The 13,096-nt window shown below is 37.7% G+C and overlaps 1 protein-coding gene across 8 annotated transcripts in view; it reads left to right on the top strand.

Annotated features, from left to right (window-relative positions):
* Positions 1-12,146, top strand: part of DSE (dermatan sulfate epimerase) — a 60,796-nt gene extending 48,650 nt beyond the window's left edge. For 7 of the 8 annotated variants that reach the window (XM_037158108.2, XM_037158105.2, XM_053664848.1 and 4 more), the window contains 3 exons: positions 4,753-4,992; positions 7,049-7,256; positions 9,532-12,146. In XM_037158108.2, the coding sequence (XP_037014003.2) occupies positions 4,753-4,992; positions 7,049-7,256; positions 9,532-11,281 (2,198 nt within the window). In that variant the 3' untranslated portion in view covers positions 11,282-12,146. The remainder of the gene's footprint in view (positions 1-4,752; positions 4,993-7,048; positions 7,257-9,531) is intronic. The other variant, XM_037158110.2, reaches the window with a different exon arrangement.
* The last annotated feature ends 950 nt before the right edge of the window (positions 12,147-13,096 follow it).

Here is a 13,096-nt window from a genome sequence, read left to right as displayed (position 1 = left end):
AATAAAATTATAAAGGTTTCATGTGTACAATTCTATAATACATTGTGTGTTCACCACCCTAAGTCAAGTCTCTTTCCATTATCATTTATCCTACCTTTACCCTCCTCTACCTCCCCCACCTCCCTTTCCTTTTCTGCTAATCACCATGTTATTGTCTGTGTCTATGAGTTGGTTTTTGGGGGAGCTAATCTCTTCACCTTTTATATCACCCCTGAATCCCAATAGTTGTCAGTCTGTTCTCAATGAGACAGTTTCTGTTTTGTTTGTTAGGTTTTTTATTCATTAGATACCACATATGAGTGAGATTATATGGTACTTGTCTTTCTCTGACTGTCTTATTTCACTTAGAATAATACTATCCAGGTCCATCTATGCTGTCGCAAAGGGTAAGATTTCATTTTTTTTTTACAGCCCAGTAGTATTCCACTGTGTAAATGTACCACAGCTTTTTTTATCCACTCATCCACTGATAGACACGTGGGCTGCTTCCAAATCTTGGCTATTATAAATATGCTGCAGTGAACATAGGGGTCCATATATTCATTCAAATTAGTGTTTCATTTTGATTTTCTTTGGATATGTTCCCAGAACTGGAATTGCTAGGTAAAAAGTCAGTTCTATTTTTAGAGTTAACTCCATACTGTTTTCCACAGTGGCTGCACCAATCTGCATTCCCACCAACAATTCGTGAAGCTTCCCTTTTCTCCACATCCTTGCAAACACTTGTTTGTTGACTTATTTGGATGTGTATGAGATGATATTTCATTGTGGTTTTAATTTGCATTTCTCTGATGATTAGTGATGTTGAACATCTTTTCATATGTCTCTTGGTCATCTATATGTTCTTTTTGGAGATGTGTTCATTCAGGTCCTTTGCTCATTTTTTAATTGGATCATTTATTTTACTGGTGTTAAGGTTTATATGTTCTTTATAAACATTGGATATTAACCCCTTATCAGGTTCTTATTGGCAAATATGTTCTACCATTCAGTGGGTTGTCTTTTTATTTTGTTGATGGTTTCTTTATTGTGCAAAATCTTTTAGTTTGATGAAGTCCCATTTGTTTTTTTTTTCTCTTTCATTTCTCTAGCTTGGGGAGATGTATCAGAAAAATAATATTATAAGAAATGTCCAAAATTTTACTGCCTGTGTTTTCTTCTAGCATTGTTATGGTTTCAGGTCTAACATTTAAGTCTTTAATCTATTTTGAGTTTATTCTCATGTGTGGTGGAAGAAGGCGGTCTAGTTTCAGTTTCTTGCACATATCAGTCCAGTTTTCCCAACACCATTTGTTGAATAAATTATCTTTACCCCATCACAAGTTTTTGCCTTCTTTGTCAAATGTGAATTGACTATAAAAGTGTGGGTTTATTTCTCGGCTCTTTATTCTGTTCCATTAATTTATATGTCTGTTTTTATGCCAGTACTATGCTGTTTTGATTATTGACCTTTGGCCTTATAGTATAGTTTAATATCAGGTAGTGTGATTCCTCCAACTTTGTTCTTCTTTCTCAAGATTGCTGTGTCTACTTGGGGTCTTTTGTGGTTTCACATAAATGTTTGCAATATTTGTTCAAGTTCTGTGAAATAAGCCATCGGTAGGAACTGTGTTGAATCTATAGATTGCTTTGGGGAATATAAACACTTTATTTTATTTATTATTATTTTTAATTTTTTTAAAATTGTCATTGTTTACACTATTACAGTTGTCTTCACTTTTCCCCTCCTTGCCCACCTCCACGCAGCCCCCTCCCCTCAGGCCATCACCACGTGGTTGTCTGCATCTCTGGGTCATGCATGTATGTTCTTTGGCCAATCCCTTCATCTTCTTTCATCCAAGTCCTCCTTCCTCCTCCCCTCCGACAGCTGTCAGTCTGATGTGTCTGTGCCTCTGTTTCTATTTTGTTTGTCAGTTTATTTTGTTCATTAGTTTGCACATGTAAGTGGAATCATGTGGTATTTGTCTTTTACTGACTGGCTTATTTCACTTAGTTTAATATTCTTCAGGTCCTGGAGAATGGACATTTTAATGATGTTAATTCTTCCTACCCACAAACAGAATATGTGCTTATTTGTATCTTCTTATATTTCTTTTTCTAGTGTCTTATAATTTTCTGAGTACAGGTTTTTTTTTTACATTCTTGGTTGAATTTATTCCTAGGATTCTTTCTTTTAAGCAAATGTAAATGGGGTTGTTTTCTTAGTTTTCCTTTCTGATAGTTTATCATCAGTGTATAAAAGTGCAACTGATTTTGTATCCTGAGGGTGAATTTTCATCCTAGCTTTCTTTGCCCCCTACTCTCACAAAAACAAAATTTAATCTCAAGGTCTGTGACTGGTACAGACTGGAGCAAAATTTGTACTTCCCTGGCAGGTGTTGTCATCTGCATTCATTTTCTGGTTGAAGTCATAGGTTGCTCTGGGATGCACTGTTCTAGAGCCCCTACCTAAGCAGTGCACACATTTATAAGATGACAGGGTAGAAAAAGGGATGAACTGTCTGGTTCTGCATATCTCAGTTAATATTTGGCTCACAGTCCTTTGTTGCATACTCACCCCAACTTTAGGAGCTACTTTGGCCTGGCTGTTTCCATATTCTGTGTTCTTTAGACCAGGCTTGTATAATACGTACTGCCCAAGGTGGCTTAGAACACACCTGTAGTTCCAGCTGGACTCACGTGACATCCCAAAAGTGGCAGAATTAGAATTTTCTGTCTGTTCTGCTAACTCTGTCTAAGGCTTGGTGCACAGAGACCACAGGACCCCATGCAATCAGTTTACAAATCATTTGGAAAGAAGAGAGATGTGAAGTGTTTAAATGATTACTCAATAGTTATAATAGCACTGGGGAATGAAATAAGAGGTATCATGAAGTTATGGTTACATATCAGTTGAGTGTATTAAATTTCAATTCAAAGGAACAACATTCTTTAGGTAAGTTTGAGAAGGTTCATGGAACTTTGAAGGATGGATAGGATATATTAAGTGAAACTATGAAGAACACTCTAGAAAAGGTATGTGGATGGTGGAAAAATAGCATCAGTAATGATGTCACAGGTATGTCATATGATAGAGTTGAAGTTTACGAAGTATGTTAGTGGGCACTGCCTTGTATTTCCAGAACAGGGCTGTTAACCAGGAAAAAATAGGGAATATCAGGTAATGTGATACCCAGGGAGCAGCAAGTAACAGACCTGATTCTAGGCATCAGTTGCAATGGTGTCTGGTTGCAGATGGAGGAAAGAGAGAGGGAAAAGATGAAGGTGATTGGAATTTTAAAACTGAAAGATCAGAAAATGGAAATTGAAAAGTGTATCCAGAAGACTGGCATGTCAGGTGTGGAGCTGGATGGCAGGCAGATCAGGGTGCAGTTAACAGTCACCTCTTCCCAGACGAGCCTGAGAATGGTGTTGCCTCATGAGATGGGAGAGGGACTTAGCCTGCGACCTTGGATTTAGGCCCGAAACTGTGGTACTGGGCCTCTGGCAGCCCCTCACCCAGCAGACCTCGTGGACCACATGGAGTGTTCAGCACGGATGGTCACGTACACACCTGTGGGTGTGAACCAATAAGACTCCACCCACATTAAGAAGCAGTGAGCTTAATTTTATCCTCAGGGATTGCATGTTTTAAATGCAAGAAAACAAAACAAACCTTAAATCTCAAAACCTGGGTTCAAGTCAAAGTTCTGTTCATTTATAGTCATGTGCCAGAGGTCTTGAACAAGTCAGCCTTTCAGTAATTGGGAGGTAATAGTGCGTTAACTGAGTTGTTAAAAGGATTAAGTAAGATTATGTTCAGTGCTGTGTAAATTACAGATGTTATAAAAATGTGAGGAGTCGTTATTGTTACTTAAATGCTAGTCTCACAAGAATTACAGAAGGCTGGCATTTCTGAGTTGTATGGATTTTTAAGAAGTTTTTAGACCTTTAATTTTTAGTTGGGGAGATGCATGAAGGTAACAGGTTGAAGAACTGCTTGAGCAAAATCACATAGCTCATTTTCGACAGATTCTGGACTCCCAGCTGATTTTTTTCTTTTTTGCCCTTAACTTGCCACTCCAATTGTCTCTTCACTCAATTGTGCTGCCTTTTCAGATCCAAAGGAATCCAAAAGCACAGAAAAACATGAGAAATTTTCTAATGATGAAACAAATTGAAGACTGCTTGATTAGCCTTTATAATATATACAGCTTATTATAAGTCCTATAAAATAATGGTGAAGGTTTTGTAAAGTGATAAACCTCAACAAATATTTTCAAGTAGTTTTCAGAAAAATTGAATTTAAAAGTCTCAATGTACAGATATTTTCCTGCAAACATAAAGTTGTATGCAATTTGTGATTTTAGATGTGATGTAGTTTTAGTTTATTAAAGATTGGGAAATGACTAATACTCACTTTAAAGGTTTATCTTCATTTAAGTAATAAATGACCTGTATTCTAGAACTTCTTAACTTATATCACGTACCCATCACAAACTGGGACTAGCAGGATGTTATTTATAATGTTGACAAATGGGAGTTTTTCAAAATGCAAAGGGGGGTGAATATGGGTGGGAGAGGGTGTGCAGGATGGAGGGGAGTGAAGGGGGGAAATGGGACAACTGTAATAGCATAATCAATAAAATATATTTTAAAAATGCAGTTTGTAATATAAACTAGTCAGATAACTGAGAGGGTTTTATTTGTGCATACTTTTATTTCTGTTTTGTACAGCCTCAGTCATTGTCTCCACATGTTTTCTTCTCTCAGGGTATCTTCAGGAAGCCTACTTATGGACCAAACAAGTTCTGACCATCATGGAGAAGTCACTGGTCTTGCTCCGAGAGGTGACCGATGGCTCGCTCTACGAAGGGGTCGCGTATGGCAGCTACACCACGAGATCACTCTTCCAATACATGTTTCTCGTTCAGAGGCACTTTGACATCAACCACTTTGGCCATCCGTGGCTTAAGCAACACTTTGCATTTATGTATAGAACCATCCTGCCAGGTACAGTGAGGAATCACTAGTGGGTCAACATTAACTCTGGTCATTTTTCCAGATTGTGAAAGTGAGCTAGAGAAACATGGGGTTTGAGCCACATTGCAGTTAAAAGGACTTTTAAAAAAATCAAAGTAGTGTTCAATGTAAGAGTTATATAGCCAGAACATCTTGGGAGTTAATGTGAAAGATATATGATTTAGGTATTGTGAAGTTGGAGTGTAATGGATCAAATATAATCTGTAGCCTCCACAGAAACTTTTGTCTTTGTATCTAGAAAACTTGCGTACATGTACAAACTGATTTTCTTGAATCTAAATAGAATATAAGTATTTATGATTACATGTTAGTTTTCCTTTATGTGTGATCCTTGATCAATCCTATTTCAGTTTTTAGTTTATAATTTTTTTCTTCCAAACTATATAGACATGATTCAAAATGAAAGCTTACACCTACATGTTTAAGTTGTAGCTTGAATTATTTTCTTTAAATATTTTATTGAAATAAGTAGTATAAAATATAGGAATATAATGCAAAAAATGCATCTATAAACCTAATCATTTATTGCTGTATAGTTTAGTCTTCTAAGAGAACTGGCTCAAAAAACTAAACTAAACAAAAACGTTATATATAATTTAAGAACTTACTTATTTCTAGGAGAGCCTATGACTCTCCTTATTTCTGAACAGGACTAAGATGTAAGGAAAAGTTTAGGAGGTATTTTTTTTCATCAGGATGGATTCTTTTCACCCTAGTGAAATGCAATTTTTAGGTGGTGATTCTAGACCTAGAGTAAAGAATCTAGTATTTCAGTCTTTTTGCTGTGGTTATTTACACATGGATTGGCTAGAATCTCCATTTTTGGACTAGTTTTCAAAAAAATACTCCAGAACAAGAGAACCATATTAAGCTTTAGTTTAGACTTACATTCAGAACTCTATTTGTTTTATTGCTTATTATTAGATATTCAGGAGAACCCTGTTTTGTGGTTTATCTTGATAACCAAAGGCCATCTATAGTAAGGGACCTTTATTGGTCTCAGTGTTCTGTAATTTAGCTGGAACCCTACAGCCACAGCAGGGCCAGGGTCTGCTGTGAGCTGTGTGTGTGGCTGCTTCTTAAGCTGAAAAAGGCAGTGTGAACACCTTTGTGCTGGGCAAGTGATTCAAAGAGGAATAAAACATATCTGTTTTCAGGATCTTACAAACCAGTAGATGATTCAGAAAATCACATTTTATAATAAGATTTATTTAGAAGAGCATTTACTAGACTGCTAGAAGCAAAATATTAGCTCCGAATGGTAGAAATATGGTCATGGTACCATTTAGAAGGAATTCTGTGTTAAGTCCATCTGTTTCAACAACATTTCTCTTTTTCCCACTGTTCTAGTCATGATTAGTCCCGTCTGACCCAGAGATCTCTCCCATTCTTTTTCAAGAATGCCCGGAGCATAGCCTGCCTTAGCTGCTTTTATTTTCTGACCCATTTCGGTATGATCTTTCCCTCTTTTCTTTACCTGCCAGCAACACATACTGGCAGGATCTTCTGTGGAAATTGTTTTCTTCCTGTAGGAACTCAATTTCTTCCCTAAACTTTATAACTTCCACTTTATTGGAGGCCAAACTGGAGCATTTATGTTATATATTGGCATAGGCTGTGGTTTGAGTTGGTAGGAGAGCTCGTGCTCATTTGGGCGCGAGAGGATAGCACATGTATCTGTGTAAATGTAGCGCACATACCACGGACACAGGAAAGTGAGAAAGGTGGGCTGCATGTGTCGTCAGTCGTTGCGGCATTTTCATCACCAGTGACAAGTTGACACATAGGTGCAAATTTGAACACAAGGTTTGTGGAAGACCTTCAGAGGGATTCTGATTAATTGGTCTGGGGAGGACTGTGGGCATTGTGGCTTTGTTTGTGATTTTGTATCTAAGATACACAATTAAGTCTCATTTGCAGGCAGGATTGAACAACAATAAAAATAAAGAAAAAAACCATTGTTCAGGCGTTTATAGGAGTATGCAGTTTTAAACTTATCTTAGTTCTATCAAACTTCTTTCCCCAGGGTTTCAAAGAACTGTGGCCATTGCGGACTCAAATTACAACTGGTTTTATGGTCCTGAAAGCCAGTTAGTGTTCCTGGATAAATTTGTCATGCGTAACGGCAGTGGTAACTGGCTGGCTGACCAAATCAGAAAGAACCGCGTGGTAGAAGGCCCAGGGACACCATCCAAAGGGCAGCGCTGGTGTACTCTTCACACGGAATTTCTCTGGTATGACGCATCGCACTGGCTGGGGAAAGAAATTGTACCCAGGGTTACAGTGTGCAAGTTTTTTGCCTTAAAAAAACAAAAACAATAATCCAAAGTACTTTATAACTAAGCACTTGCAACTTTGATCCCTATCATAGTGTTTGAAACTGTTAGAAATATTTTCTTATATTTAAGTCTAATTACTATTCGCAGATTTTTTTAAATATTAGAGCTGTCCTAGGCTCACACTATTTCATAAATATGCATATTTTGATTTACATTATTTTTGAAACTGTGTAAAGAGAAAACAACAAACTATAAACTGGGTTATTCTGAAAATCACACCAAAAAAGGTTGTAAAATATTTTGTTTTATTTTGGTAAATGGAGCATTATAATCTTCTAGTAGCAAAGCTGTTACTGAGTTTTCAATTTGAAAGTGTTTGACAGTATTTGATAGTTTCACTTTGATAATAAAAGAACCATGTAATTTTTTTTGTCTTAATCTTTTAAGCCATGAAAGAGAAGCCAGCATTTCCTTTTTAAAGTACTGCCAAATATATTGTTGGCATCCAATAAATTAAAATAAAAATTACAGGAAAGTAGTTAATAGTGAATCCCTGACATATTTTTAAACTTTGGGTATTTGCAGTGAATTCCAAAATAATCTTCTGTGGTTTACTTGTTTCTCTTCATTTTTTTAAAAAAAATTTAAATAGTTAAGAGGAAAATAACACTACAAAAGAGGTATAGTTTAACCAGCACTTTTAACAATTATATTCACAGGTGAACTAAATATATTACCATATTTTTCAGACTATAAGATACACTTTTTTTACAACATTTTTTTTGCCTTAAAATTTTTTCCCTACCTTCCTCCTCTAAAAACTAGGTGTGTCTGGGGTCTGCACCATAAGATACACCTAGATTTTAGAGGAGGAAAATAGGGGAAAAAATTTGAAGCAAAAAGTGTGGTAAAAAGATGTGTCTTATGGTCCAAAAAATACGGTAATGTGCAACCATTCTTGACTCCTTTTAGGGGTATAGTTATCTAATTGTGTTTTCACTTACACATAAAAAAGCAACCAAGAAAGTTCTACAGAGCTGACTATAGGAGTCAGATTAGTGCTAAGTCTAACTTGGTTTAAAATCTGCTTTATAGGAATATGCAAACTGACCAAAAACTGAGAGAAGGATAGAAGATTCAGCTTCTATCTGGATTTGTTAAATCACAAAATGAAGCCAACATTATTATACTAGACCTAAGTAGAGACACATTTTCTTATGTGCTGAAACTAAGACTCTCGAACAACAGATGAAATGGCCACAGTTAGGCACCAATAAGATTAACTCCTCCATAGGTAATGGAGTCACTTTAGAAAAAAGTATCTAAGAGCTAGTAATACAGGTCTGCCTTTCTGCCCTTGAGCAGGAGATTATATGAGCCTGTCAAGGACATTACTTGAAATCACCAGAAGTAAACAGTCATGTTTATTATTATTTTTGTAGTCTTTCTGAACCAAAAACCTGTGTTCTTAATCACTTAGAAGTTTAATGTTAGCTCTCTGTTACTTTGATAATAAACATTTATCCTAAATAAAAATAAGGTGTCATTTATTGTCCAAACTTCATGATATCATCTGCAGATTAAAACAAAACCTTTAGATCTGGGCTAGGCAGTGGAAGCCACATTTAGAAATCCTCCAGGATTAACGGTTTCCTGAATTTATCCATTTTTATTCTTAAATGTGGTATTCACAATAAATTTTATCTAATATGTAAAGCTCAACCCTATTTAAAGGGTCAGAAGTACTCTGCCAAACTTTAACAAAACCATTTGTTGTAGAACAATATTTCATTGCAACCCAAGGCTTGTTAAATTCTAGACTCTAACACAGGGTTCTCTGAAACAGGAGCCCTCCACACTAGATGTCTGGATGTGAAGGGCTTACTTCTGTGATCTGTGAGCCCCAGCCATTTGGACAGCTCTGTTATGGTTAAGTGAAAAAGGTTCACAGAGTGATTAGCAGCAGTTATCATTTCAGGCTCACATCCAAGGATCACATATTGTAAAGAGATTCTCCTCTCCCTTTCCCAAAGGGTGTTCCTTCCACTGCAGTCTGATCATCCAAGGGTGTTGCTGGAAATGTCCCAGGTAGAGTCTGCTCTGCCGGCACTTCGGTGACGTTTGTGTATTAACTTCTTCCAGCTGCATGACCATGTGGCATCACAGTTCTCATATGCTATTTTCACTTCCACCAGAAAATCAATTAATTTTTAAAAATTAATTCTTTCAGGTATGACGCCAGCTTGAAACCTGTCGCTCCTCCTGACTTTGGTACCCCGACGCTGCATTATTTTGAAGACTGGGGTGTTGTGACGTATGGAAGTGCACTGCCTGCGGAAATCAATAGATCTTTTCTTTCCTTCAAGTCAGGAAAACTTGGGGGACGTGCAATACACGACATTGTCCACAGAAACAAGTACAAAGATTGGATCAAAGGATGGAGGAATTTTAATGCAGGGCATGAGCACCCCGATCAGAACTCATTCACTTTTGCCCCCAATGGTGTGCCCTTCATTACTGAGGCTCTCTACGGGCCAAAGTATACCTTCTTCAACAACGTCTTGATGTTTTCCCCAGCTGTTTCAAAGAGCTGCTTTTATCCCTGGGAGGGTCAGGTCACGGAAGACTGTTCATCAAAATGGTCTAAATATAAGCATGACCTGGCAGCTAGCTGTCAGGGGAGAGTGGTTGCAGCCATGGAGAAAAATGGAATGGTTTTCATCCAAGGAGAAGGTGTGGGAGCTTATAACCCCCAGCTCAATCTAAAGAATGTTCAGAGGAATCTAATCCTCCTACATCCACAGCTTCTCCTGCTTGTGGATGAAATACACCTGGGAGAGGACAGCCCCTTGGAGACAGCAACGAGCTTCTTCCACAACGTAGACTTCCCTTTTGAGGAGACGGTGGTAGATGGGGTCCATGGGGCCTTCATCAGGCAGCGAGATGGTCTCTATAAAATGTACTGGATGGATGATACTGGCTACAGTGAAAAAGCAACTTTTGCTTCAGTGACGTACCCTCGGGGCTATCCCTACAATGGGACGAACTATGTGAATGTCACCATGCACCTCCGAAGTCCCATCACCAGGGCAGCTTACCTCTTCATAGGGCCATCTGTGGATGTCCAGAGCTTCAGCATCCATGGAGACCCTCAGCAACTGGATGTGTTCATAGCCACCAGAGAACACGCCTATGCTGTTTACCTTTGGACAGGTGAGGCCACAGGGCAGTCTGCCTTTGCACAGGTCATTGCAGATAATCAGAAAATTCTGTTTGACCGGAGTTCAGCCATCAGGAGCACCACAGTCCCTGAGGTGAAGGACTATGCTGCTATTGTGGAACACAGCCTGCAGCATTTTAAGCCAGTGTTCCAACTGCTGGAGAAGCAGATCCTGTCCCGGGTGCGGAACACAGCTAGCTTCAGGAAGACTGCTGAGCGCCTGCTGAGGTTTTCAGACAAGAGACAGACTGAGGAGGCCATCGACAGGATTTTTGCCATATCGCAGCAGCAGCAGCAAAGCAAGTCAAAGAAAAACCGAAGGGCAGGCAAACGCTATAAATTTGTGGACGCCGTCCCTGATATTTTTGCACAGATTGAAGTCAATGAAAAAAAGATCCGACAGAAAGCTCAGATTTTGGCACAGAAAGAAAAGCCCATAGATGAAGATGAGGAAATGAAAGACCTTTTAGACTTTGCAGATGTAACATACGAGAAACACAAAAGTAACGGCTTGATGAAAGGCCGGTTCGGACGGATGGCAACAACTACTCACAGCAAGGCTCCGTCACTGTCTGCTTCTTACACCAGACTGTTCCTGATTCTGAACATTGCTATTTTTTTCGTCATGTTGGCAATGCAACTGACTTATTTCCAGAGGGCCCAGAGCCTGCATAGCCAAAGATGTCTCTATGCAGTCCTTCTGATTGACAGCTGTATTTTATTGTGGTTGTACTCTTCTTGTTCCCAGTCACAGTGCTAGCACTGACGCTGTTGATTGCTTGACCATTTGTACTCACAAATCTATGCAAAAAAAATTTATTGCCCTAGTTTATTATTGGATTTCCCCCCCCAGATTCATTTTAACGAATTCAGTGCAAGACATCTTCACACTAGAAGGCAAGGGAATGGAGAAATCAGAATTGGAACAGGCAAAGAACTTGTCGGAGGAATAAAAGTTGCTTGGTTGTCACAAGATGTTTCTGAAGTGTTTAGTTTGACTAATCCATATAATACTACTCTTAGAAGAAACAAAAAGTCTGGTTTTAAGTAATATTTAAGAAACAAAAAAGACTTAGAATTGGATTTTATTAATATTAATTTAATGCTTTTAGCAATCTTCAGATACTATTTTATAAGAAGGCTAAAGCAAACAATTCTGAGAAATGAATCTTGCTAAGTCGGGTATGGTGGTGTCAACTGCCTGGGAGAGTAGTTCATTAGTTAAGCAAATAACAGCACCTGTGTTTTGGATTACTATTCAGGTAATAGTAAAAATGGCAGAAATTCAGCAAAAACTTAAAGTACATTTCCAATAGAATACATGTATCTGTGAATGACTATTTGCTTGATGATGTCAGTCTGCACACACAACTGATTTTGCTTTTATTCATCCATTGGTTATCCAATAATGACAATTACAGGGAATTTGATTTCCTATTTACTTTATATAGAAAACTGTTGAAGTCCCAATGACTAAACTTCAGAATAAAATATTTTATATCCTGAACATTGCAATACCAAAGAAGATGGGGAAGCTAACATTTGGATATGATTCTTATGTTTTTTAATAGAAAATTTTCTTTAAATTTATTTTGTTAAATAAACATTATAATTGTGATTTTCAATAGTGTCTTTCTACTTTGTTCCATTATATTCAATACATGCAGCAGTTGTGAAGTCTTTGAAGAGAAATGTTTATTTGGGCATGCATTAATTAAACCTATAAAAGTGTTTGAATTGAAGTAATTGCTTACTTCCCTTGTATTATTTAAACATCTTCAATACTTAAAACAAAAGCCAGCTTCTGAAATGTGCGTAATGCCACGGTTATAAAAACAAAATTTTCTTATTTATTTGCCGTCAAGTCTTCAGGAGGTTAACAGCAGCGCAGAGGACTGGAAAGACAGTCCACAGTTTACACTTCAGCATAAGAAAGTGACATACTTCATAAGAACTGAAGAGTAAATGATCTTACATTTGGCATACTTGAGTCTTCTCTATTTCTCCCCTGAAATCATGTTTGCCTCCAATTTTACCATTAAGACATGTTCACCAATTTGTAGGTCTGACATCATAATGGCAATATTTCCCTTTCACTTCTTTTTGTTTGTGGAAATAGCAGTAGGTAACAGAAAACAGTACCACGGAGAAGCTCCTTTATGAGCACCTTTTTACAGTTCTACTTTTGAACCTTCTTCCACAAATAAAACACAAGTCTGACTTTTAACTGTGCTTTGCACTCATACTGGGAATCTAGAACATGACTTCTGGGGAAGTATTTTTTTTTTCTTTCACGGAAAAGGCCTCTAGGGAGGATGTCATTACACACTGTTTAGAAGAATAATGTTTTCAAAAGAAGAACGCTTCCGTTTGTCCTGCATGGATGATGTTACTGGGATTTAAACTTGCTTTATGTGACAGATTCTCCATTTACTTAACCCCATTCGACATTCCTCTCTTCTCCTCTTTCTCATTCAAAAGGATGAATTGTCTGAAATGATCAAAAGCAAATTTTGGAAAAAAAGGGAAAATTGCCCTTTGAGGCCACCAAGCAAACCCGATCTCAGATCCAAAC

Source organism: Artibeus jamaicensis, unplaced genomic scaffold, assembly GCF_021234435.1.
Source record: "Artibeus jamaicensis isolate MK-2021 breed Jamaican fruit bat unplaced genomic scaffold, CSHL_Jam_final contig_387, whole genome shotgun sequence".
Lineage (NCBI taxonomy): Eukaryota > Metazoa > Chordata > Mammalia > Chiroptera > Phyllostomidae > Artibeus > Artibeus jamaicensis.
Note: the sequence above shows the minus strand (reverse complement) of the source record. Positions and strands in the feature narration are given on the sequence as shown.